The 26,724-nt window shown below is 35.6% G+C and overlaps 1 protein-coding gene across 3 annotated transcripts in view; it reads right to left on the bottom strand.

The window, feature by feature from the left end:
• Positions 1 to 1,605: 1,605 nt before the first annotated feature.
• The window catches only part of ccdc120a (coiled-coil domain containing 120a), a 60,696-nt gene continuing 35,577 nt past the window's right edge, over positions 1,606 to 26,724 (bottom strand). For 2 of the 3 annotated variants that reach the window (XM_048209782.1, XM_048209781.1), the window contains exons 2-11: positions 15,418 to 15,556; positions 15,240 to 15,321; positions 13,158 to 13,279; positions 12,063 to 12,179; positions 11,843 to 11,966; positions 10,008 to 10,064; positions 8,667 to 8,808; positions 7,288 to 7,389; positions 3,792 to 4,847; positions 1,606 to 2,171 (exon numbers count right to left, since the gene is read on the bottom strand). In XM_048209782.1, the coding sequence (XP_048065739.1) occupies positions 2,066 to 2,171; positions 3,792 to 4,847; positions 7,288 to 7,389; positions 8,667 to 8,808; positions 10,008 to 10,064; positions 11,843 to 11,966; positions 12,063 to 12,179; positions 13,158 to 13,279; positions 15,240 to 15,291 (1,878 nt within the window). In that variant the 5' untranslated portion in view covers positions 15,292 to 15,321; positions 15,418 to 15,556 and the 3' untranslated portion in view covers positions 1,606 to 2,065. Of the gene's footprint in view, positions 2,172 to 3,713; positions 4,848 to 7,287; positions 7,390 to 8,666; positions 8,809 to 10,007; positions 10,065 to 11,842; positions 11,967 to 12,062; positions 12,180 to 13,157; positions 13,280 to 15,239; positions 15,322 to 15,417; positions 15,557 to 26,724 lie in introns of all 3 variants that reach the window. The other variant, XR_007187447.1, reaches the window with a different exon arrangement.

Below are 26,724 nucleotides of genomic sequence, written 5' to 3'. Positions count from 1 at the left end.
CAAAAAACAAACAAACAAAATAACGACTTTATTCATCAATATCTAGTGATGGGCGATTTCAAAACACTGCTTCATGAAGCTTCGAAGCTTTATGAATCTTTTGTTTAGTTAAAAGTCCAAATTAACTTTCTCTCAATGAAGGCCTCACTGAGCCATCGGATTTTATCAAAAATATCTTAATTTGTGTTCTTACGGGTTTGGAACGATATAAGGGTGAGTAATTAATAACATAATTTTCATTTTTGGGTAAACTAACCCTTTAAGTTTAACTGAAACTGGGTTGGGATTTCTATTTCCCAGCATGCTTTGCCCATGGCATTCAAATTTTTTGAGTTTAGCCAACTTATTCAGGTTTACAGTGTGGAAACGGTCATATTTCACCCCAATATCAATATATTTTTCAAAATATTATTTTCTCTAAAGAAAAGGAACTCTGTTTTTAAGACCCATGTTTTTTGTTTGACATTAAGCACATTTTTCTCCCACATTCTCATTACTAATGCATCCTGATGTTTTGTTTTTGAGCTTTTTTATATTTCTCATTATTCTCTATGATCATTCCCATTAAATGTTCATTACAGTAATTAAAATTCATCCTGTCCTGAAAGAATCCTTTTTTAAATCAGCATAAATCCAGCACAATAAATACTAAGATGATCCTTAAATCCATGATTATTTTCTTCTATTACAGTAATGAGAATTGGGTTGGTGCTATATTGTCAAGTAATGTCATAATGAGACCTAAAACAATATAAATATATTTTTCTTTTGATTTTTGAGTGAAATGTGTTCTTGACAGGTTTCATGACATTCACCCGTTCATTCTACTTCATTTCTGAAGAAATGCAATTTTTTAATACATCGTGTCATTTTTACTTTATTCTACCTGTGAATTTTCTTTGTGATTGTATTTAGTAATACTGGTATATAATTAGAGCCTGAGGAAATAGAAACCATCATAAATACATGTGATACAGATAAAGATGTTGTTTGAGCCGCACAGCGACCTTTGTGCCATTCTTAAAGGGATAGTTCACCCAAAATTGAAAATTTACTCACACTCAAGTTGTTTTAATCCTGTATGAGTTTCTCTGTTTTGTTAAACACAAAAGAAGACATTTTGAAGACTGCTGGTAACCAAACAGTTTGACTTCCATAGAATTTTTTTTTATACTATGGAAGTCAACGGGGACCAGCAGAACAAAGAAACTGGTTTGGAACAAGTTGAGGGTGAGTAAATGTTGACAGAATTTTCATTTTTGGGTGAACTATCCCTTTAATGTCATCATCCTGAATGAGCACATTTATAATCTTCCACATTAGTAATAAAGATACTAACAGACTAATACATTTCATGAAATACTGTGAGTCACTGACTCCTTAACAGTCCATCAAAGTTTAAGATTTGGCTTGTTTTTTCTCCTGCACATTTTAAAATTGCTACTCAGAATGACAAAAAAAAGGAATTAATTTTGTCTAAACACAGTCTTCTTGATTGTAATTTGCATAGAAATATTTTCATTAAAACATTGAGAAGATCCTGATTTTTTTCAAAGGGCCTCAAATGTCCAGAACTATTTTGGAAGGTCTCGCCTACAAGAAAAACTTGTATATGTTTTGTGACAAATCTATACCAAGGCTGGAAATATTTGATAGAATGAACTCGCATTATTGTTTACCAATAGAAATATGGTGACATATCGTCTCTTTTATCTGACTAACCTTTTGCTGATTAAAAGGGAAATTTACTGAACTATCTAAAAAGTCTACGGGAACCGAGAAAAGATGTGAAACTAGAAGACAGCTTGATCTCATGCTGAAAAGGGTCTTGAGTACAAGTGTTTGTCCCATGTCAGTGGTAGCTTAGCATATATTAGTATTACAAGGATGCTAGGCTGATTTCTGTCAGAATTATTCAATTCTAACTGCTGAAAGGAAGCAAAAAGTCTCTTTGAAAGTCCACTATGGCATTCTCTCTGCCATTTCATACACAGGTAAGCTGGTGTTTGCTGTAGTCTCTTTGAGTTTGCATGAGTGTGTGTGGGTGAGATTGTTTGTTTGCGTGTCAGACCAGCGTGCCTGGCGTGGGTCTGTCATTACTGGTCTCTTTAAGTGTCATCTCCTGCATTTTAGATGAAAAGGTATCCTGGTACAATGAAAGCTCCATCGACCTATAAGGAATAAGAAAGAAGAGGAGACACAATATATAAAATATATTGTATATAAAATATAATATTAAAAGATATACATTACCATTCAACAGTTTGGGGTCATTAAATTTTGTTTGTTTAGAAAAATTCAGCAAGGATGCATTAAATTTATCTATTGCCATAAATAAATCTATTTCCAAAATGCTGTTCTTTTGAACTTTCTTACACAGGACTAAATTACATTTTACATTGCAATAATATTTAAAATATATTCATATTCAAAAACATTTAAAAAAAATGTACCAACCCTAAACTTTTGAATGGTAGCATATATAATGAAAAATTTCAAGTTAATTAAAAAAAAAAAAATACTATTCATTCAAAAATACTATAATTAAAAAAAAATACTATAATACATTCAATTGAACTAACTGTTAATTTGTACGACTTGAAATATGAAAATGCATTATTGTATGCAGAAAAGGATCATGTGACACTGAAGACTGGAGTAATGAGGCTGAAAATTCAGCTTTGCATCACATGAATAAATTACACTTTAAAATATATTCAAATGAAAATCAGTTATTTTAATTTGTAATAATATTTCACAATATTACTGTTTTTATTGAATTTTTAATCAAATAAATGCAGTCTTAGTGAGCATAAGAGACTTCTTTAAAAAAAACATTAAAAAAATGTACCAACCCTAAACTTTTGAATGGTAGCATATATAATAAATATGAAAAATGTAATCTTATTCTTAATTTAAAAAAAAATATTAATACTACAATGAAAAAAATACCATAATTCATTAATGAACTAACTGTTAATTTGTACGACTTGAAATATGAAAATGCATTAGTGTATGCAGAAAAGGATCATGTGACACTGAAGACTGGAGTAATGAGGCTGAAAATTCAGCTTTGCATCACATGAATAAATTACACTTTACACTTACACTTTTTGCTCACCAAGTCTTGGTGAGCATAAGAGACTTCTTTAAAAAAAACATTAAAAAAATGTACCAACCCTAAACTTTTGAATGGTAGCATATATAATAAATATGAAAAATGTAATCTTAATTTAAAAAAATATATTAATACTACAATGAAAAAAATACTATAATTCATTCATTTGAACTAATTGTTAATTTGTACGACTTGAAATATGAAAATACATTAGTGTATGCAGAAAAGGATCATGTGACATTGAAGACTGGAGTAATGAGGCTGAAAATTCAGCTTTGCATCACATGAATAAATTACACTTTAAAATATATTCAAATGGAAAACAGTTATTTTAATTTGTAATAATATTTCACAATATTACTGTTTTTATTGAATTTTTAATCAAATAAATGCAGTCTTGGTGAGCATAAAAGACTTCTTTCAAAAACATAAAACGTAAAATATTTCAAATGTTAATTTTAAAAAAATAAACTATTGTTTAAGTACTACAATGAAAATTAATTCAAAAACTTTGTGAAAATGCATTAGTATATGCAGAAAAATACATTGACCAAGATTAATAAATGCTATACCTAATATATATATATATATTTACCTTTTTTGAAATCAAGGGTTTCTTAACTGATGGTTCCTGTGTCATATGAATGTAGATTTGAATTCATTCTGCAATTACCTGCCGTGTAGAGGATGACCATGAAATGTGGCCGACTGGGGCATCTGTGGATAGGACGTGTCCGTTTGAAAGGACTGCGGCTGGTGTTTTAGGGGCGGATGGGGGTGCGAGTTGTGCAGAGAGGACGTGGTACGCCTGCGCTGAGTCTGCGTCCCCTCTTTGCCCTTCCCTCCGTTGGCTGGCTGTCCCAGTGCGTTCCGCAGATACCAGTCTCTCAAGCCCTCCAGCGCCAAGGCCTTGTGTAGGCTGCGTGTGGGGTCATCGGGGGTTGTGGGTGCGGAGGACTCGATTGGGTAGTGGGGCGGTCTGTGTGGGTGGTCTGTCTGCTGATTATGCATTGCGTTACTGCCGATACCATTGGCGGTGTTGGTTTCGGTGTAGGCAGAGAGCAGGATGGACTCTTGCTGGTGCTGCTGTAAGGGAACGAACGGGCCGCAGGATTTGGTGCGCGTCACTTTGACCCTCCGAGGCTCGCCGGGCTTCCCTCTCAGCATTAGCGGGCTGTAGGCCGGAGGGCCGTTGCCCAGGATAAGCTGCTGCGATTGGGGGAAGCCGTTCCTGTAGGGAGGCGGTGGAGCATTGGGACCTTCGGGCCACGGCCGGGTTTTTGCACTATTTTGGACCTGAAGTCTTTGCTGTTGCTGAGCTTGCATCTTCTGTTGTTTTCCCCAAACATAATCCATGAGGATCTCACTGTAACCGCCACCTCCGTTCGTTCCTCGACCTCCCGCAGCCGAGCGAACGCGGGCCAGTTCGGTGTGTCCGTTTACCTGCTGTTCGGGGCTGCTCCGCTGCGCCTGTTTTAAACTTGTGTCCATGAGTGCTTCTGAGCTCTTGTACGGGCCGTTTCGTACAGGCATGCCTAACCTTTGACCTCCTTCCTCCACTGCAGTGCCGTGCCGGTCGAGTAACGTCTCGGAGCTATTGCTTCGTCTGTGCCCTTGCTCGTAGGACCCTGCGGAGGACCCCTCCTGAGACTGCAGAGGCACCTGCTGAGGCGCCTCGGGATTGTCTGACCACTGCTTCACAGCAGCAGTGCCGCTAGATGATTCTGACCTACACAAACAAACGACACATTCAAATACATTCACCGCACCATTCAAAAGATTGAGGACAGTATGATTTTTGTTTTCCAAAAAACAAAAGAATGCATAAAATTGCTCAAAAAAAATTTAATTTTTAAAAATATCCTATGTATTTTTTAGGTCTGTCAAATAAAATAATGCTACCTTAAAGGGATAGTTCTCCAAAAATTAAAAATATCCCATGATTTACTCACCCTCAAGCCATCTAGGTGTATATGCTATCTTCTTTCAGACAAACACAATCAGAGATATATTTAAAAATATCCTGGCTCTTCCAAGCTTTATAAAACTTTATACAAGTCGACTTGTGCAGTATGTGTTCCGCCGTCTGCCGGAAGCTAGTTATTTGAATTTATAAAGTTTTAAATATGGATATTTTCCTTACAAAAACACATTGCTTCCCTTCAGAAGGCCTTTATTAACCCCCTGGTGCCATATGTGTCACTTTTATGATGGATGGATGCATTTTTTTTTTGCTTCAAAATCTGGCCCCCCATTCACTGCCATTATAAAGCCTGGAAGAGCCAGGAAAATTATATATTTCCAATTGTATTCATCTTAAAGAAGATATACATCTAGGATGGCTTGAGGGTGAGTAAATCATGGGATGATTTTCATTTTTGGGTGAACTATCCCCTTTAAGATATTAATTAAACATGTCAGTGAAATCTTTTAACAAATTCAGCTAATGTAATATTATTGTCTTATTTGTTTCTTTCCTTTTTAATGGCATGCCAGCTTCAATGGCTTTGTTTATGGCAAGAGCCATGTTTAGTTATTCAAAAATAAAACTAAATAAGATGTTTAAGATACATTTTTTCTAAAAACCTTCAGACTAATTTTGGATTTATTTGGTTAAAATCCTTTTCAAAAGTATTAACAGAATAAAACCAGTTCCTCAAAGTGGTAGGAGTATTACAGTCCAGCAAAATATGTTAAATGGACTATTTTCTTATATAATATAATATGTAATTATATTATTTTGCTTTTTTTATATTAATATAATTGGCTTGCCTACTTTTTTTTATGTAGAGCACTTTTTGTTGTATAGAACTTTATATATTGTAAAAAGTGCAATACAAACACAACATACATTTACAATTTTACTTCTTTTGGCTATAGTACACTGACATATATAAGCAAGTTATTTATTTTTGTAAATATATACACTTCTGTTCAAAAGGTTGGGGTAAGTACTATTTTGTTTTTAAAAGAAATGAACACTTATTCAGAAAGGATGCTTAAATTGATCAAAAGTCACAGTGAAGACATTTATGATGTTAGAAAAGTTACATTTATAATGCTAAAAAAATAGTTATGATTTCTGAAGGATCATGTGACTGAAGACTGGAGTAATGATGCTGAAAATTCAGCTTTAAATCAAAGGAATAAATTACACTTTAAAATATATTCAAATAGAAAACAGTTTTCTATTTTTGTAAATTGTAATATTATTTCACAATATAACTGTTTTTACTGTATTTTTGATCAAATAACAATATAATAATAATGATGCAGCCTTGGTGAGTATAAGACACTTTCAAAAACATGAAAAAATCTTACTGACACCAAACTTTAAAATGGTAGTCCTTGTTTGAAAAGCAACAAAAGTGACAAAATGCAAAAACAAAACATGGCGCTTGCCTGGGCTAAACTCATTGTCACAGTATATGGCACAAAATATGACTTGGTCCCACCTTCAGTGAACGTCAACGTTCATTAGATTTTTTTTTTTTTTTTTTTGCCTGTTTTTGCTGTCCAACCTGCATAAATCAGTCTAATCACTTAGTAAATCAACAATACACCTCTTCTAAACACATGATTGAGTGATGTGATGGTTAGTAAACACTACCAATACATACATTCAACAAAACTGCATTTCTTTTTTTTAAAGGTATAGTCCACCCCAAAATGAAAAGTCCTGTATGACTTTTTATGTTCTGAAGAATATTGGTAACCAAACAGTTTCGATTCCCATTGACTTCCATTATATGGACAAAAAATACAATGGAAGTCAATGGGAACTGAAACTGAAACAAACATTTTTCAAAATATCCTCTTTTTTTTTTTTATCCCTTTAAGCTCCTCAAGTGACTCTCTGATTAAATGACAGCTACACAATAAATCAGTATCCAAACATGCTGACTTCAGTATCTTCCAACACTGCGGCACAACAAGCTGCTCTGTTTGTGTAATTGGATTGAGTAGGAAATAATGTGGCTTTACGCTCAACCTCCTTAGACATCCATTACTTCATTACACATTATTGCAAATACGTAATTTAATCAAAATGTTTGTGCCATTATCAATTCAGGGCTTTTTAACTGTAATCAGCTATATAATCAGCATGCAACCTGATCTGTGCAGTGTTTAACATACGTTTGTGCATGTGTGTTTTACGCATTTATAACCTGATGTGCACTCCTGTTATTCCATTGCGGGACAAGAGTGGAGTTGCCGGTACACTTCTGCCTTCCAGATTCGACATACTTCTTGGAAGAGAGTGACTCGGGCTGTGGAAAAAACAAAGTCTAGTTACGTCTTCTTGTTATAAATCCTGATCGATGTTATATGGTGACAAAGACAATTTCATAAAACTGATAATGAAGTTATGTTTTTATTCAAAATTTTAGCTTTATTATTTTTATTATACAGTGATATTTTAAAATAGTCACATGACAAATATAGTTACAGCTGAAGGGGTTACAGTTGCTAACAACGTCTTTTAGATCAACGCATAAATATTAATGAGTAGCAAAGAGCCTTTGTTCTGGAATCAGCTTTTAAAGGATTATTTCACTTCAGAATTCAAATTTCCTGATAATTTATTCACCCACATGTCATCCAAGATGTTTGTGTCTTTCTTTCTTCAGTCAAAAAGAAATTAAGGTTTTTGAGGAAAACATTCCAGGATTTCTCTCCTTATAGTGGACTTCAACAGTTACCAACAGGTTGAAGGTCCAAATGTCAGTTTCAGTGCAGCTTCAAATGGCTCTACACGATCCCAGACGAGGAATAAGGGTCTTATCTAGAGAAACAATCAGTCATTTTCTTAAAAAAAAAAAAAAAAAAAGTAGAAATTTATATACTTTTTAACTACAAATGCTTGTCTTGCACTGCTCTGCGATGCGCCACACATTACGTAATCATGTTGGAAAGATCACACGTGACATAGGCGGAAGTACCTCCAACTTCAAAATCATCCAACATCGTTGTTTTACCTTTTTTGTAAAGGGCGTTTGACTTAGTCTTTGCACATTTGCTTTGTAGACACTGGGTCGGTACTTCCACCTACGTCACGCGTGACCTTTCCAACGTGATTACGTAATGCGTGGCACATCCCAGAGCAGTGCAAGACGAGCATTTGTGGTTAAAAAGAATATAATTCTTATTTTTTTTAGAAAATGACTGATCGTTTCACTAGATAAGACCCTTATTCCTTGTCTGGGATCGTGTAGAGCTCTTTGAACCTGCACTGAAACTTGGACCGTCAACCTGTTGTACTCCACTGAAGTCCACTATATATGGAGAAAAATCCAGGAATGTTTTCCTCAAAAATCTTAATTTCTTTTTGACTGAAGAAAGAAAGACATAAACATCTTGGATGACACGTGGGTGAGTAAATTATCAGGAAATTTTAATTCTGAAGTGAACTAATCCTTTAACACAAACCACATACACTTCTCTCTGAATGAGGTAATTCCAGGTCGGCTAATCAATGCCGATTCACCTTTGGATCTAAATAAGATGAAAAAACAGCTGTTCCTACTTTCTCATGCTGAGCGCATACCTGGCTGAGCTGGCCACAGAGTTGCGGCGAGTTTTCATCTCGTAATAGATCTCCACAGGGGAGAGTTTTCGAGAAAACCTGTTGTCTGGGCTCCCCGAGACCAGCCGGGGACGTGAGGGTGACAGGCCGTCGGAGGCGTCTTCTGAGGGAGCGAGAAAGAGAGACTTGTGAAGTTGAGACAGAAGCCCAGTTTCTACTTCACAATTAAAACATTTAAAGTTTTAAGACATACTACCATTCAAAGGTTTGGGGTCTGTAAGATTTCTGAAGGAAGTCTCTTATGCTCAAAATTATAGTAATAGTGTGAAATATTATTTCAATTTAAAATACCTGTTTTATATTTGAATATATTTTAAGATGTAATTTATTCCTGTGATCAAAGCTGAATTTTCAGCATCATTACTCCAGTCTTCAGTGTCACATGATCCTTCAGAAATCATTCTAATATACTGATTTGCTGCTCAAAAAACATTTCTTATTATTATCAATGTTGAAAACTGTTTTTATGGAAACTGTGATACTTTTTTCAGGATTCTTTGATGAATAGAAAGTTCAACAGCATTTGAAATAGAAATCTTATAAATGCCTTTACTGTCAATTTCGATCAATTTAATGCACCTTTGCTGAACAAAAGTATTAATTTCTTTAAAAAATATATTTCAGACCCCAATCTTGAAAAGTAGTGTATAATAAAGAAGTTCTTATAATTTAATTGCATTAAAAAAACAAAACAAAGCAAGTGTGATCTGCGCTCTGTGATATATTTCTTTAAATTAAATGCCACTTGGTTTGATACTTTTATCAAATATCTTATTAAATGACATTTCAGTTTTTTTAAAGTGTGTCTTAGGTGTTTAAATAGTTTTTGGGGTTACTAAACATACACAAGAGTTAATTATCAATTACAGCAAAATTCATATCTGAATACCATAACCTCAGAAAATAAGCACAATCAATTACTTAGTCACTATATTAACAATTTTTTTTGTCTTTATTACTATTATTGGCAGCTTTTTCTGTATTTTTTTGTTATTTGTACTGATGCTTTGGCAATATTGTATAATATAAATAATTTCATCACATTTCCTAATCGAAATTAAAAACAGAGTGAACGAGAGAGAGGGGGAGAATGTGTGAGAATCAAAAATGCCACAGGGAGAGGATTAGTTCGGTGAGTGTTAATAACAGGCTTTTTGACTCATTGATGTGAAGACTCTAATGACCCCCGCGGGATCTCTCCATCCACTAAACTCATCCTGCCATTGTAATAGCGCTTCTTATCCCAGCCTCTCGCATTCATTATCCTGCTAATGTAAAGCACTGATCCGTCCCATAACTCACCAGTGTCCTGATTGGTGGAATCCGACGTGGAGCTGCTCTCTGACTTCACTGTGTTATCTGAGAATATGAACATTCACACATTACATAACTCAACTGATACACACATTACATGAAGTCACGATAACACACTGTATTGGCCCTATGCTGCTGATAATGGATGAGAGTGTAATATTGTACGATGGTCATTTTATGTGCTAGATTTGATCAAAATTTTCCTTAGAAGTCCACTAAATCTGGCAAAACCTGCCTTCAGAATGTCCTCAGAGCTGAAAATATGATGTTTTTCTAAATATTTTCAATATTTATCTGATTTTATTCATGATTCTTTTGTAAATAATTTATATATTTATATTTATAAAATTTATTAAAGGTTTTAACAGGCATTTTTAACAATTTAATGTGAATAAGTAATGTCTAATGTGAAATTTATATATAAAAGTATATTTAAAATATATTTATCTTAAAAAATGTTTTGGGGAGGTATTGTTAAGGTTAGTCAGCATTCATTTAATTAGCTTCATATGAAAACAATAATTCTGTAGTTTGACTTGATTCAGATAGTTGCATACTGTAAATGTGTGTGTTCATTTTTTACTGAACTTGCATCATCATTTTAGTAATAATGGCCGGACACAGGCCAGTTACTCAACACTTCCTGTTCCTCTCTCATGTCTCATTTAAGGTGGACTGTTTTCCATGTTTGCAAACATGAGACAACTTTCCCTTCTATATTTATACCACATACAAAAACTGTTCCCACGGTCCAAAGCCAGACCGCCAGTCTGACACTAAACTGGTCTGATCCGTTGAAAATTAAAGTCTGCCAAGCCTGATCAGGTAATTTACCTCACAAGAGTTTAGCACTACATGTGATATCAGAATAACTGTTAAGATAGTAAGTTTTAATCTTTGTTATCTTGAAACTGATCTCTATAGTCTTTGTTTGATCTGTCTCAGTGTGATGGCTGTTATCTCAGCAGAGTTCAAACTGAGTCTAATCTATAATCATTATGTCAGTTTTATCATTTGATCATGGACTGAAAAACTGCTTACAGCTGGGACCAACATTATCGATTTGTCAATTAGTTATAGCAAATAGCAGCTAGTATAATTAATCATTTTTTATGTGTTTACCAGCTTTAATGGACACAAAATAATCATTCTTAATGGGTAATTGACATGCTTTTCTTTAGTTAAAAATATTTAATTTTTTTCATTATACATACAGTCACCTCAAAAAGTATTTGGATACTTGGTTTGATTAATGACATTTTTTAAATGTGATTTAAATATCCAAATAATTTTGAGGTCATGCATGCTACTGTTCAAAAGTTTGGGGTCTAAATTAAAAAAAAATACATATATATACACTTTAATTTAGTAAGGATGCATTAAATTGATTGAAAGCGACAGTAAAGACATTTATAATGTTACAAAATGATGTTTATTTCAAATAAATGCTGTTCTTTGAAAATTCATCAAAAAATCCTATATATACAGAAAGATGTTTTAATGCTTTTGAAAGAAGTCTCTCTGCTCACCAAGGCTGCATTTATGTGATAAAAAATACAGTAAAAACAGTAATATTGTGAAATATTATTACAATTTAAAATAAGTGCTTACTATTCTAATATCTTTTAAAATGCAATTTATTTCTGTGATCAAAGCTGAATTTTCAGCATCATTACTCCAGTCTTCAGTGTCACATGATCCTTCAGAAATCATTCTAATATGCTGATTTGGTGCTCAAGAAACATTTGTATTATAAATATTCCCAAATACAAATTTCAGGCATGAAATGGTGTTTAGTTCATCTGTGTAATCTCTAAACCCACCTGTGTGGCATCCTCTGTGAACCGTCCGTTTGCTGTGTGGAGGATGCTGTTCTGAATCGACGTGCCTGCGGAGGGCGCCACTGAACAGAGTTTTCTTTGTCTTGCGCTGAGAGGCGTCCTCTTCCTAAGCCAGCACAAACATTGAGCAACTTATGATGTTTATCTATCAAGTATCCTATATCAAATTAGTGGCCACCCATATCATCTCAAATCCACGCACCTCATTTTTCATGTTATGTTTGGAGCCGCCGCGGGACAGACCGGCCCTGCGCCGCACATGAGGGACTTTCTCTCCGGTTTCCAGAGGATATTCATGAGGAACTTCACCTGTCAATTCCTGAAAGATTAATGAAGAGCAAACATTTTCACTTAAACTGTTTTATTATTATTATTTTTAATATATTAAAGCAGCTATGTCTACTTTTGAAGAATATTATATTTATTTTATTATATTATTATTTTTTTTATATTTATTATATTTATATTAGTCAAGTTTTTGAACAAAAAAAACCAATTAATTATATTTTCAATTTAATTTAGTTTAATTTCCATTTTTCATGCATAGAATTACACAAGCTTATTTGCTGCTATACTTTCTATATGTACATGAGCTCTATTATGATTGGCTAACATTTTTTCATGTGAAATTAATAATGTTGTTTCTGGTAAGATGTGGTCATGGATCTAACATCGTAACCGCGACAATTTTTTTTATCAGCTTAGTTTTCATAAATGGTCTCTGTCTCTTTTCCATGATATGACTCTTTTAAAGGGATAGTTCACCCAAAAATGAAAATTCTGTCATCATTTACTCATGCTCAAGTTGTTCCGAACCTGTATGAGTTTCTTTCTTCTGTTGAACTCAGAAAATATTTTGAAGAATGTCGGTAACCAAACAGCTAACAACTTGAGGGTGAGTAAATGATGACAGAATTTTCATTTTTGGGTAAACTATCCCTTTAAAGGATTCATATCATGAAAAACACACCTGAAGTTACATATACTGTGTCAAACAATTTGAAACATTTGAAATGCCAAGCTTGTTGAGATACAAGTATGAGCAAAGATTAGCTGGGCATGTGGCGGCATCTCTGCGGCATCACATGATCTGGCAGCTCACTGCTGTGTGGTTCGGCAGCGACACCAGGGAGAAATACAAAGTTTATTGTGTCGAGCTTTCTTGTTCTAGTTTCTTAGAACTAGATCAAGTTCTAAGATACTGTCAATTCTGCATCCTGTCAGTACCTCAATTCAAATTAAATTCAGGAATGGAATTAGAATTTCAAATGGCACACAAGCCTGATGAGACACTGACCGCCTCCTGCAGACACACACGTTTGAGTTCTGCTAATCGAGTGTTAAGCAGCGACTGCAGACTTCTCCGACGCTCCTGCAGCTCCACCATCCGCTCCGCTTGCTGCTTACTGTCCTGCAGCTCTGAGAACACACACACACACGTCATGTTACATAATGGTAGGGACTCATTTTAAAGGTGCCCTAGAATTAAAAATTGAATTTATCTTGGCATAGTCGAATAACAAGAGTTCAGTACATGGAAATGACATACAGTGAGTCTCAAACTCCATAGTTTCCCCCTTCTTATATAAATCTCATTTGTTTAAAAGACCTCAGAAGAACAGGCGAATCTCAACATAACACCGACTGTTACGTAACAGTCGGGATCATTAATATGTATGACCCCAATATTTGCATATGCCAGCCCATGATCAATGCATTAGACAAGGGCAGCCAGTATTAACGTCTGGATCTGTGCACAGCTGAATCATCAGAGTAGGTAAGCAAGCAAGAACAATAGCGAAAAATGGCAGACGGAGCAATAATAACTGACATGATCCATGATATCATGATATTTTTAGTGATATTTGTAAACTGTCTTTCTAAATGTTTCGTTAGCATGTTGCTAATGTACTGTTAAATGTGGTTAAAGTTAACATTGTTTATTATTGTAGTCACGGAGACAAGAGCCGTCGTTATTTTCATTATTAAACACATGCAGTCTGTATAATTCATAAACACAACTTCATTCTTTATAAATCTCTCCAACAGTGTAGCATTAGCCATTAGCCACGGAGCACTATCAAACTCACTCAAAATCAAATGCAAACATCCAAATAAATACTATACTCACATAATCCGAAGTATGCATGCAGCATTCATGATGAACACTTTGTAAAGATCCATTTTGAGGGTTATATTAGCTGTGTGAACTTTGTTTATGCTGTTAAAGGCAAGCGCTAGCTCCGTGGGCGGGGGAGCGCGAGATTTAAAGGGGCCGCAGCATGAATCGGCTCATATTTAATGATGCCCCAAAATAGGCAGTTAAAAAAATTCATTAAAAAAAAAATCTATGGGGTATTTTGAGTTGAAACTTCACAGACACATTCAGGGGACACCTTAGACTTATATTACATCTTGTAAAAAAACGTTCGATGGCACCTTTAATTGTTTTATACTACCGTTCAGATTTGGGGTGGGTATGATTTTTAATGTTTATGCTCATCATTCATAAGAGCTGCATTTATTTGATCAAAAATACAGTAAAACAGTAATATTGTGATATATTATTAAAATTTAAAAGAACTATTTTGTCATATTTTGAAATGTAATTCATTCCTTTGATGAAAAGCTGAATTTACTCCAGTCTTCAGTGTCACATGATCCTTCAGAAATCATACTAATATGCTGATTTGCTGCACAAGAAACATTTTTTATTATAATCAATGTTGAAAACAGTTATGCAGCTTCACATTTTTGTGGAAACCATGATTTTTTAAGATTATAAATGTTATTATAAATGTCTTTACTGCCACTTTTGATCAATTTAATGCATCCTTGTTTAAAAAAGTATTCATTTCTTTTTAAAAAAAATTGTGTAAAGGTTTTAATTTTAAGTAACATATATTTGTAAATAATATTACATTTTTTCCCCACAGTCAGAAAAGTCTGGAATTTAAAAATTGTGATTTTTAAGGGCTAGAATATTCATTACATTTTTTACAAAAAAAAAAAAAAAAAAAAAAAAAAACCTACATAGTTTAAGTAGTTCTTAAATTTTAAATAGTTTAAATCCTTTTTTCCAGTAATCATGAATGACTGGGAAAGACATGGAAAAGCACTGGTCAAACTGGCTACACCCTTAATCTTCCCGTTTTGGATAGCTTTTGGCATTTTTACATGTAAAATAAGATTTAAAGGTGAAGCATGTAATTTCTGCAACATTTGCAGCACCAAATGGAAAAGCAAAATGCTGTTTCCAAAGCGGTTTCACATTTAAATAGATTTAGACACTTTATGAAGATGTTCTCCTTGTGAGGATATTTGGTCACCACAATAACAGACAAAAACAAAAGACACACAGGCACATGGAGGTGCTCACCAGGGCCTGTTATCAGGTGACTTTTGACCTCCATGTCAAACCTCTTTTGCATCACCTCACTGCCTCCTGATTGTAAGTTTACCTACAGAGAGACAAGAAAACAAACAAAGCATGACAATGACGAATGTTTCTGGGAGACGACTCAGACAAGCATGTAAATAGTCCACACGTCTCTTACCTTCTCACCGTTTGGTAACAGTCATGTACTCCAGAGTTTCAGACTTGTGGCCATGAAGCAGATGTGCTGCTGCAGTACTGCGACTGGCCTGAGGGGGGAGCCACTGTGCTGCTGCGCAACGCTTCACTAACTTTATGCCCTGAAACACAAAACAAACCATATGAGACACTGGAGACGCCCCACACATAAGAGCTCTGACTGAGCATCATATCAATCACTTATATAACTGATAGAACAGGTGAGCTTGTAATGGATTTCTTAATGTTTCATCTTCATCTCAGATGTTTCTCTTAAAATTCCTTAGAAGGATACTAATTAGACAATGTCTGATTTATAATTTTGAGTACAGGTCTATAAAATGAAACTCAGATTATTTGGTCTCTTGATGAGAAACGTTTGGGTTCAAAGTGAGATTCTGACTTTTGATTGCAAGCTTTAGTATCTTCGGCAAAACGGATCACAGTTTGAGACGTTGAGATCTCTATAAGACACACATCTGAAATAAGTCTTTTGACATGAGAACAATCAGAGCAAGAGATGCCTCAATCTATAAGAAACAATTGAGATATTAAAGAGATCTCCATGTGATTTTTCAAGGTTAATTAGTTGTCTAATAAGCCTGGTATTGTATATTACAAATATTGTTGGCTCTTTGGTAAATTGTGTCTGCTAAATGTAAATCAATGGACAGAAACATAAGATTTTATAGCTTTCTCGGGTGTACAAATGAAAAGATATGAGATGTTTTTTGTGCTTTCAGTACATTGTTGTTATTGTTAACTAAACCTAATACTATTAAGAATAATTTTCATTAATTGAAATAAATAGCAGTATTATTTTAGTATTATTTTTATACTATTATAGTATTTATTCTAGTGCTGCCAAATTGACTAATTGCGATTAATCACATCTAACATATAAGTTTGTGTGTATGTATATATATATATATATATATATATATATATATAAATATATATATAATATGTGTGTATATATATATATATATATAATATAAATAAATATTTATATTTTATTATAAAATAAATTATAAATATTAGACAAAAAAAACAAAAACCTACATGAAAATTAGAAATGTTGCCTTGGCAAAGTAATAAAATAAGTTTAAGCTGAGGTATTACAATTTCTAAAACTAAAATTTTTATATAAATAAATATCTAAATAGAAATATTTTTTAAAAAAATAACATGACAAAAACATAAAATGACAAAAATTAAAATGAAAACTGAAAATATAAATAAATATGTATTTATTATAAATAAATGAAAAGCTAATTCAACATAATAATAAATACTATATTATACATAATACTAAAATGACACTGCTTTAATAGTAGAAATATATGACGTCAATTTGAGATTTCAATTTTATTTATATAGCACATTTAAAAACAACCATAGTGTACCAAAGTGCTTAACAATATCAGGATACACAAACAAATAAACAAAACAAACACAGTAAAAAAATGTCCAAACTCAACTCGAAATGAAAGCTAAGGAATACAGGTGGGTCTTAAGCAACGACTTGAACATTTCAGCAATCCAAACTGTTCTTATGTGAACAGGTAGACTATTCCAGAGATTAGGAGCAGCCAATGAAAAGGCTCGATCACCTTTATTTTTTAGCCTGGATCTCAGAACATCGAGGAGCATCTGATTGGACGACCTCAGTGCTTTGACAGGAGACAGGAGCTCTGATAAATAAAAAGGCTCCAAGGTGAGATTTTATTTTTAGTTTACTTTGCACTTTCAAGATCTTTAGCTGGCCTAAGTCACATTCACATCTGATTTTTTCCCCCTTCAAATTCACATGGAATTGCCTGTGGGAACTCCGGACAGGAAGTGGACTGCGGCGTGCAGGAAGCACGCTCGTGAAGCAGGAAACCAGTGCGGGAAACAGAAATGGGAGGCTCAGACTGACCTATAACAACAATACGGGCAGAAATCCTCACGCACAAAAACACTCTCACAGGGCACGAGTCATTTCCTAGGATCAGCCGTAAACAAGGAGCACAATGAGGAGAAAGGTCGAAAAACCTCAAAACTGCATCTCACGCCATTTCCTGTCTGCAACCTAAAAAAAAACACCAAATGTTTTCAGCTTTGACGCCCAGTGGCGATCTATTCTTTTCAATTCAGTTTTTCATGCACAACCATCAGAAAGTAGTTATTATCTCGGCTGTATGAGATGGGCGGCTCTCTGGACGGCCTGGGGCGGCTCTGTCATTAAGAGTGCATGAATGATGGGTGTCTCTGAAAAATGCAGAAGGTTATAATTATTAAAAAAAAAAAAATCAATAGAGTCATATGTGGAGCTAACCTGGAGAAACTAGTAGCAGATGAGTGAAGCACACGTCGTAATTAAAGAAAACAATAGAACAATGCAGGTATTGTATGTTGCCATGACCTAAACGTGCCCATCACACACACTCGAGGGTCAAGAGAGGACAAATAAAAGCGAGTGGGCTGTTAACGTAACACAAATATGTGCGTGTTGCTAGAGCAAACACCGCGTCTTTGCCTGTCTCGGTTTGCCCAGTGTTGGGTTTCAGCTAATGGAGTCATGCTGTTGTCAGTTTGAGCTTGATAAGATCCCTGATCCTGCTGGTGCCCTGCATTGAGGAGATGTTGAAGAACTGCTCATGTCTTCCAGCAATGCTTGCTAATTTTGAAGCCTTCACTGTAGCGTTCACCTAATTCGCCAAATGTTTTGATTAAAGGTGCCCTAGAATGTTTTTTTACAAGATGTAATATAAGTCTAAGGTGTCTCCTGAATGTGTCTGTGAAGTTTCAGCTCAAAATACCCCATAGATTTTTTTTTATTATTTTTTTTAACTGCCTATTTTGGGGCATCATTAACAATGCACTGATTTACACTCGGCGCCGCCCCCTTAAATCACGTGCTCCCTGCCACATGAGCTGTCGACTATATTACAGCGCATTTACAAAGTTCACACAGCTAATATAACCCTCAAATGGATCTTTACAAGATGTTCGTCATGCATGCTGTATGCATGCTTCGAATTATGTGAGTTAAGTATTTATTTGGATGTTAACGTTTTATTCTGAGTGAATATGAGGCTGTCCTCCGTGGCTAACGGCTAATGCTACACTGTTGGAGAGATTTATAAAGAATGAAGTTGTGTTCATGAATTATACAGACTGCAAGTGTTTAAAAAAATGAAAATAGCGACGGCTCTTGTCTCCGTGAATACAGTAAGAAACGATGTTAACTTTAACCTCATTTAACAGTACATTAGCAACATGGTAACGAAACATTTAGAAAGACAATTTACAAATATCAGTAAAAATATCATGCTATCATGGATTATGTCAGTTATTATTGCTCCATCTGCCATTTTTTGCTGTTGTTCTTGCTTACCTAGTCTATTGATTCAGCTGTGTGCAGCTCCAGACGTTAATACTGGCTGCCCTTGTGTAATCCCTTTCATAATGTTGGGAACATGGGCTGGCATTATGCAAATATTGGGGCGTACACCCCGACTGTTACGTAACAGTCCGTGTTATGTTGAGATTCGCCTGTTCTTCGGAGGTCGTTTAAACAAATGAGATTTATATAAGGAGGAGGAAACAATGGAGTTTGAGACTCACTGTATGTCTTTTCCATGTACTGAACTCTTGTTATTTAACTATGCCAAGGTAAATTCAATTTTTGAATCTAGGGCACCTTTAAAAAAAATTTGCAATATATTTGCTCTCTCTAAGTTATTTCTCATATGGTGATTTCATATTCATATTGAAATTGAATTACTAGAATAGGTTTTCATGCTTGAATGTTTAAAAAATTTTAACATTGGTGCAGCACCTCTCTTCCCAGTCTGTCAGTAACACTCTGTTTAGTTCCTGTCTCTATGAAGCCCCTCCTTCTGAAAAGCACAATGTGCTCTGGTTGGTCGGCTGGATCAGGGTGTTGTGACTTGTCAACCACTTAGAGCGTGTTTTGGAAATGCCACACCCCTTACCATAACCGTGAGTTTCAACACACTACTAACTCAACTCAACTCAACCAGGCCCCGCCCTTTTATTTTGCATATGCTTCGGGTGAGAATTATTTAAATGAGGAATATTGTGATGGAAGAAAACTCAAGACTACAATTGAGGTGTTTGAGGTAGTTCAGAAACAGTGACACTGATATAGAGAATAACTCCCTGGCTTTTTCAGTTTTCAACACAAAAAAAGTCAAAATAATCTCACAGATTTATGCTGAATGAGGGATTTGAGCCATATTTAGAGACCAGAATAGAGACACTTTTGACTTGGGCCAACTAGCCCCCTCCCAAAACACCCTAGCAACTGCACATCAGTGCCCTAGCAACCTGCTAGAACACCTTTTAGCAACCACATAGCTGTTACGCTGTTACCTCCAGCGCTTCCAGGTTCTACGTCAGAACAGCGGCTCATTATTGGCCAATGCCGTTCATGTGAGCAGCAAGACGTATGCGTGTGATGCTGATGCAGGAGCCAGCCAATAAAGAGCCGGCGTTCTGATGTAGAACCTGGAAGTGCTGAACGTAAACAGCGTATGAGAATGACACAGAACAGAAGATATTGTTGAATAAAGTCGTTATTTTTGTTTTGTTTTTGCGCACAAAAAGTATTCTCGTCGCTTAATAACATTAAGGTTGGACCACTGCAGTCACGTCGACTGTGTTAACTCTGTCTTTAGTGCCTTTCTGGACCTTAAAGTGGTGGTTAAATTGCTGTCTATTGAGGAGTCACAGAGCATTTGGATTTCATTAAAAATATCTTAATATGGTTCCGAAGATGTTCCGAACGAAGATCTTACGGGTGTGGAACGACATGAGGGTGAATAATTAATGACAGAAATTTCATTTTTGGGTGAACTAACCCTTTAATTTAGGGACTATAAATATGCACTAGACAAGCTGTGCGTGTATGTGTGTGTGTGTGTGTGTGTGTGTGAGAGATTCACCAAATGTCATGACAAATGTTCTGTGGTCCTCACAAGGTTTGCCAGCATTCCACTCTCTCATGTCGGAGCCTGTATTATCACTTCTGTTCAGATGTTCACGGAAGCACGATCTGTCCAGTTTTTAGGCTTCCCGCATTCATTCCTCTAACCATCTCTTATTTTCTCTGTAAGCTCGTTGCCTAATTTGTAACATGTCAAGGAGCCATATTGTACACTTTAATGGCATTTTGTAGCATATTTTTCCTCTGAATTTGAATCACGTGTGTATGTGTGTGTACAGTACCATTGAAACATTTTTTTTATGTTTTTTTTAAAAAGTCTCTTCTGCTCTTAAGGCTGCATTTATTTGATCCCAAAGTACAGTAAATATATTAATATTGTGAAATATTTGTTTACAATTTCAAATAACTGTTTTCTATTTGAATACATTTTAAAATATAATTTATTCCTGTGATCAAAGCTGAATTTTCAGCATCATTACTCCAGTCTTCAGTGTCACATGATCCTTCAGAATTCATTCTAATATGCTGATATGCTGCTCAAAAAACATTTATTATTACTATCAATGTTGGAAACAGTTGTGTGCAATTTAAGGATTTTTTGATGAACAGAAAGTTACAAATCACAGGAATAAGATGCATTTTAAAATATATTCAAATAGAAAACAGTTGTTTGAAATTTCATACAGCAATAACAACATTACAGTTTTTGCTGTATTTTGGATCAAATAAATTCAGCCTTGGTGATCATAAGAGACTTCTTTTAAAAAACTTACCAATCTAAAACTTTTGAATGGTAGTGTACCGTATATATATATATATATATATATATATATATATATATATATATATATATATATATATATATATATATATATAAATTGATGAATATGTTAATGAATTAATGCTTGTGCCATGATAAGCTGTAACAGACAGCACATCCATCTTTCGGTCTTCTGTTTTTCTTTCCTCAGCAAGCTCTTCTCCTGACTGATCCTTGCAATCATGACCTTGATATTTCACATAACATCAACAATTTCAAACTGAAACAGAATGGCAATTTTTTTTCTCAGGACTGCAGAATCGTCTCCTCTGGGAAAACGGTTTGTACTGAATCTTTCCTTCTTGCAGAAAGCGCTGAAGTTGGGGGTCAGCAGTTTTTTTTTTTTTGCTTCCTGGACTCTCTGTGACCTCTCTGATCCCAATGGTATCCGACAGACGTGTTTTCTCTTGTTCCGTGCCTTTGTTAATTAATCCCACACTAACGAGGAAGTGTGGACACCGCTGTGTTTCCACATCACCGGACTGCACTGAAACCATCTCACTTTCTTCACAGCAAAACACAACTACACTCAGTCAAAACAGGCTTTTCTAGACTTGGGATTTGGCTCTTTTGGGCCAGTAAGCAACTACCTATCAACTGCATAGCAACATGCTAAAAACAACTCCAAACCCCCACTCAACCCCATATCAACATTCTGGCTAATAAACTACAACATCCAAACATGGAGGCAGTGAGATTTGCATGGACAAACATCACATTTTCTGCAAAAAAACCCCCATAAAAATTCAGTCATATTCATCTACAACTTGAAATGATACACAAACTCTTCTTCATGTATAATCAAAGAGAGTGAGAGCACCACAATCTGGCTATCCTAACTTTCGCCTGAAGTCTTCCTGATTCAGATAATAATGCTAAACAGATGCATGTGTGGCGTTTGTCTTCCATATGAAGGTCAATGGGTACCAAGTGGCATCAGCTGAAGTATCTGCATGTCCAAGTTAAGAGTAAAGGTCTGTGTCTATTGCTAATCAAGACATAAATGCCAAATTTAACCAAACCAAAAACCAAAATAACTTTGACCAAATAAACAAAAAAAACAAAAACAACAATAAACAAAACAGAAAGGAACACATGCAGACTAACACATTCCTAGACGTTTTGAGGTTTCCACTGCAGACAGCATATTCCCAAGATCCAAAATGATCAAAATTTCTTTTTTGAGTAAATTTGGTAAACCAAGTATGTCATTTTGTTCAAGCAACATGCAACATGCAACTTAAAGGTGAAGTCTGTCGTATTTGCATCTCTAGTGGCAACAAATGGAACTGCAAAAATAATGATTATTTATGATTGTTTAAAAAAAAAAACTGATTATAATTTAAAAAGATATACATGTAATGTGTTGTTGTGACTTCATATATATATATATATATATATATATATATATATATATATATATATATATATATATATATATATATATATATATATATATGCTTAACAAATTTTTCTGCAGAATAGATACACGATACCAACTGCTCTTTCTCTCTCTCTCATCTTTCCGACAGCAAGTCAACACACAAACCCACCTCCCCTTACTCTTTTCATTTGCTCCGGATGAATATTGTTGGTGTTACAGGGCTTGAATTTCGGCGTGGGATTGTGCGTATTGCTCATAATTTTTCTCATTCCCACAGATTTTGTTCTCACACCCAATAAAGCGCACACATAAAGCCATCTCTCAGTACTAAATTGAGTTCTTTTTCACTGCTTATTGTACTTAAACAGTCAAATATACACAAAATAATGTCGAAATGCCAATCTTGGCAAGTACTTACGTAAACGCAGTCAGTTATATTTTAAGTGAACGTAAACAGCTGAGAAAGAAAACGCATGTGTAACAGTATAATGGATCCGTGCGTCAGGTCTTAAAGTGACAGCAGCCTAATATACCTGCTGCCAAATTATGAGATAGTATAAAAATATCTATATGCCGGTTTTTCCCCATGGTATCAAATTCAAAATTGTGGCCAGTGAAAATGCTGAGTGGCTAGTAACTTTGGAAAACCACTAGCCACAGTGGCTGGTGAGCAAAAAAGTTTACAGTACAAACAGTACAAGTTTACACTTTAAACAGTACAAAACCAATCAAGTTCCAGTTAGCTCCCTATTGATTTGATCTGGTGTACAAATCATCACTGCAGAAACTCAGTAAACTGTTGCCACTTTGGCCTGACTGCATGTTTCTATGTTTAATTGCCATCAAGCCTCTCCGAAACCGAATTCACATTACTAGTGACTAGATTTCATCTCGAGAGACTGGGAGTTTCCTCTATTATGAACATGAAAGCGCAGTGAAAAGAAAACAAACCAACTTCCGAATCCCATGAGGCTTGTAGTCATTTGTCTCTGTTTTACTCATGCATGAATCAGGTCTTGGCCTTTATGTGCAGGTCAGGTGATGCCAGTGAACCTTTCAGTCATGCTGAACTTTTGGCCCAGTTTATAAGGGAAACACGGGCCATTGAACGTTTACTGCAATGATTACATCACGCACCATGCGGCTACATCTGCTGAGCTTCCTGGTCATGTACAACTCAACAAGTCAGAGGGGTCTCCAGGGGTCTAGAAAGGAAGCAGTTAGTTCACACCTTGATGCTCTTTGCTTCTCACCACACAAGCACCTTGATGAGATCCCATATCCTTCTCTTCCTTACTACTCTCAAAAATCTGTTGTGCCTCCACCCCCGTACATATACTCTCAGCAGGCTGGGCAGAGGCCACATTTCCTCTGACTGGCAGCAACAACAGCTCCGGCTGAGCGGAGTCAGGACGGCTGCAGACAGCAGATGGACTCAACATATGAACCAACACCCCCCATTTCACAATCTCTATCAGAACCCAAAGCAAAGATCACACATTACAAAACAGGAATTATGTTAGAGTTACAGAAGGTGACAATATTTTGAGATTCAAAATTTACATAAACCCTGCCCCCAGGAACACGCAACAAAGGGGGTGAGCCCATGTTGGGCTGCTTTAGAGAAGAGGAAGAGTTGTTGTAGTAGAGTGTTGTTGACATGCCGTCATTTTACGCCAGACTGCTTCACAAATGAGGGTCAATTCAACACTGGATTTGCACAAAAGATTAACATGACGGCACATGCTAGTCGATGAGTTGAATCAACTCCACAGCAACTACATAAATTTATCCACTAACCATTCAGAAACGTCCAGTTTCATTGTAAAAGTTGTAACTTCTTCCTGAGTCTCTCCATCAGTGTCGACTCCGGTTTGAACAATGTAAGGCTGAACACCGTTACTGACAATCCTCATTTTGGCTGCGTGAGATTCTCCAGCTTTGTTGTTGTTGAGCAAATAAAACACGAGCTGTTAAAGCTCCGCCCTCTTCTGGAAAGGGGGCTGGGAGCAGCAGCTCATTTGCATTTAAAGGGATACACTCAAAAACGGCATGTTTTTGCTCACACACAAATAGGGGCAAATTTGACAAGCTATAATAAATGATCTGTGGGGTATTTTGAGCTGAAACTACACAGATACATTCTGGAGACACCAGAGACTTAAATTACATCTTGTAAAAAGGGTCATAATAGGTCCCATTTAAATATTTCTAAATATTTTCAAATAAAAACATTTGAATAATAGTATTTGTAAAATTCACTACCAATTTTTAGGAAATCTGTATAAAGGATGGCAATCTGCTATCACTTACAAAAATACAGCATTCCAGCAAATTTCTGCTTAACCATAGATTTTCTACAAATTAACTCCAAATGCTTAAATTAAACATTTTTTACATGTGCATCAAATTTAATTTTTGGATCTGCTATGCCACATTAAATTATTCTGTCATTTATGATGTGGCATGTACGCGTATCTGCTCTTTTTAAGATGCTTAAGAGATGTGCATGCAAATATGTGGTTAAAACAGAACACAATGCTTTCCAGATGATGCACTCGTTGCCTCTGCATGTTTATCAACATTAACAAAAATGAAAAGTGAAGCATGTTGGACACGCAGAACAGGTGTGAGGGTAAACATGGAGCCCAAATTTAGTGTGAAGAGAGCCAAAGCCCTCAGTGTGCTGGCACAATCAGGACCAGATGCATTCATGCTCAAAGGTCACGTTTGGTCATGATGCTGGTTTCATCAGCACAGTCTAAACATGCTACAATGTATTTCTTTCCATTAGCACAGTTAGCGAATGTCCTCAGTTCACCCGGACAATCATTGGAAACTATGCAACAAAACAGAAGTCAATCACAAATCTTCATGGTTGCAACATCAACTATAAACTCATTAAAGGATTAGTTCACTTCAGAATTAAAATTTCCTAATAATTTACTCACCCACATGTCATCCAAGATGTTTGTCTTTCTTTCTTCAGTCGAAAATAAATGAAGGTTTTTGAGGAAAACATTCCAGAATTTTTCTCCATATAGTGGACTTCAACAGTTACCAACAGGTTGAAGGTCCAAATGTCAGTTTCAGTGCAGCTTCAAAGGGCTCTACACTGTCCTAGACGAGGAATGAGCATCTTATCTAGTGAAACAATCAGACATTTTCTAAAAAAATAAAAATGTATATGCTTTTTAACCACAAATGCTCGTCTTGCATTGCTCTGCGATGCGCCACGCGTTACGTAATCACGTTAGGAAGATCACGTGTGCCATAGGCGGTAGGGCGTAAAACTCTAATTTTCTCTATCATTCTCTGTAAGGGTCAGAAAGCTCTCGGATTTCATCAAAAATATCTTAATTTGTTTTCCTAAGCTGAACCAAGGTCTTACAGGTTTGGAACGACATGAAAGTGAGTATTAATGACAGAAATTTCATTTTTAGGTGAAATAACCCTTTAACTGTGATTCATGCTGGTTGCCTCAAGAAAAAAAAAAGGCACACTGGCATCCTGGCTTCATTTTCTTGATTTTAAACCACCAGAGTGCTGAACACATTTTCCAGCGTGCTTGTAAAAACAACAAACAACAAGTGCACCATCACAATTAAGTCCCCCACATGAAAACCTAATCATAGTCCTATTGTTAGGGCACGGATGATAAGTGATGCTTTAATCTCACATCCAAAGCACATAAAACTCTTTCAAGTCAGATGATGGGTAGGAAATGTAGTCCCATGGGGGACAGATCGCAACAACTACCTGTACATCTGGAAGACACATGTTGCACAAACATTTGTCTGAGGGCATCTTCAACATCCATTTACCACTGGGCTGCACGTAACAGCGAACCTCACAGGAGGCATCAACAACAAAAGCCCTGCCTCTGAAATCTGTTCCACATTGATTTAGAGCCAAAGCATCATATTAAATAAGCATTCAAGATAACAACACAAGGAAGACGCCTTCAGAGACTCGATTCTGGCAGCGGTGGTAAGAGCAGCACTGCTGAAGCACATAAAGACCACACAGGGATTGAGAAATGTATCCGAACCATCAATAGTCTAATTCAGGCTTTCATAACGGCGATTCAGAATGCAAGAGCTGCTCGGAATCTGAACATTGTGTGTGT

This window comes from Megalobrama amblycephala, linkage group LG12 (genome assembly GCF_018812025.1).
Source record: "Megalobrama amblycephala isolate DHTTF-2021 linkage group LG12, ASM1881202v1, whole genome shotgun sequence".
In the NCBI taxonomy this organism is placed as follows: Eukaryota; Metazoa; Chordata; class Actinopteri; order Cypriniformes; family Xenocyprididae; genus Megalobrama; species Megalobrama amblycephala.
The sequence above is the reverse complement of the archived record's forward strand: the minus strand, read 5'-3'. Positions and strand labels throughout refer to the sequence as shown.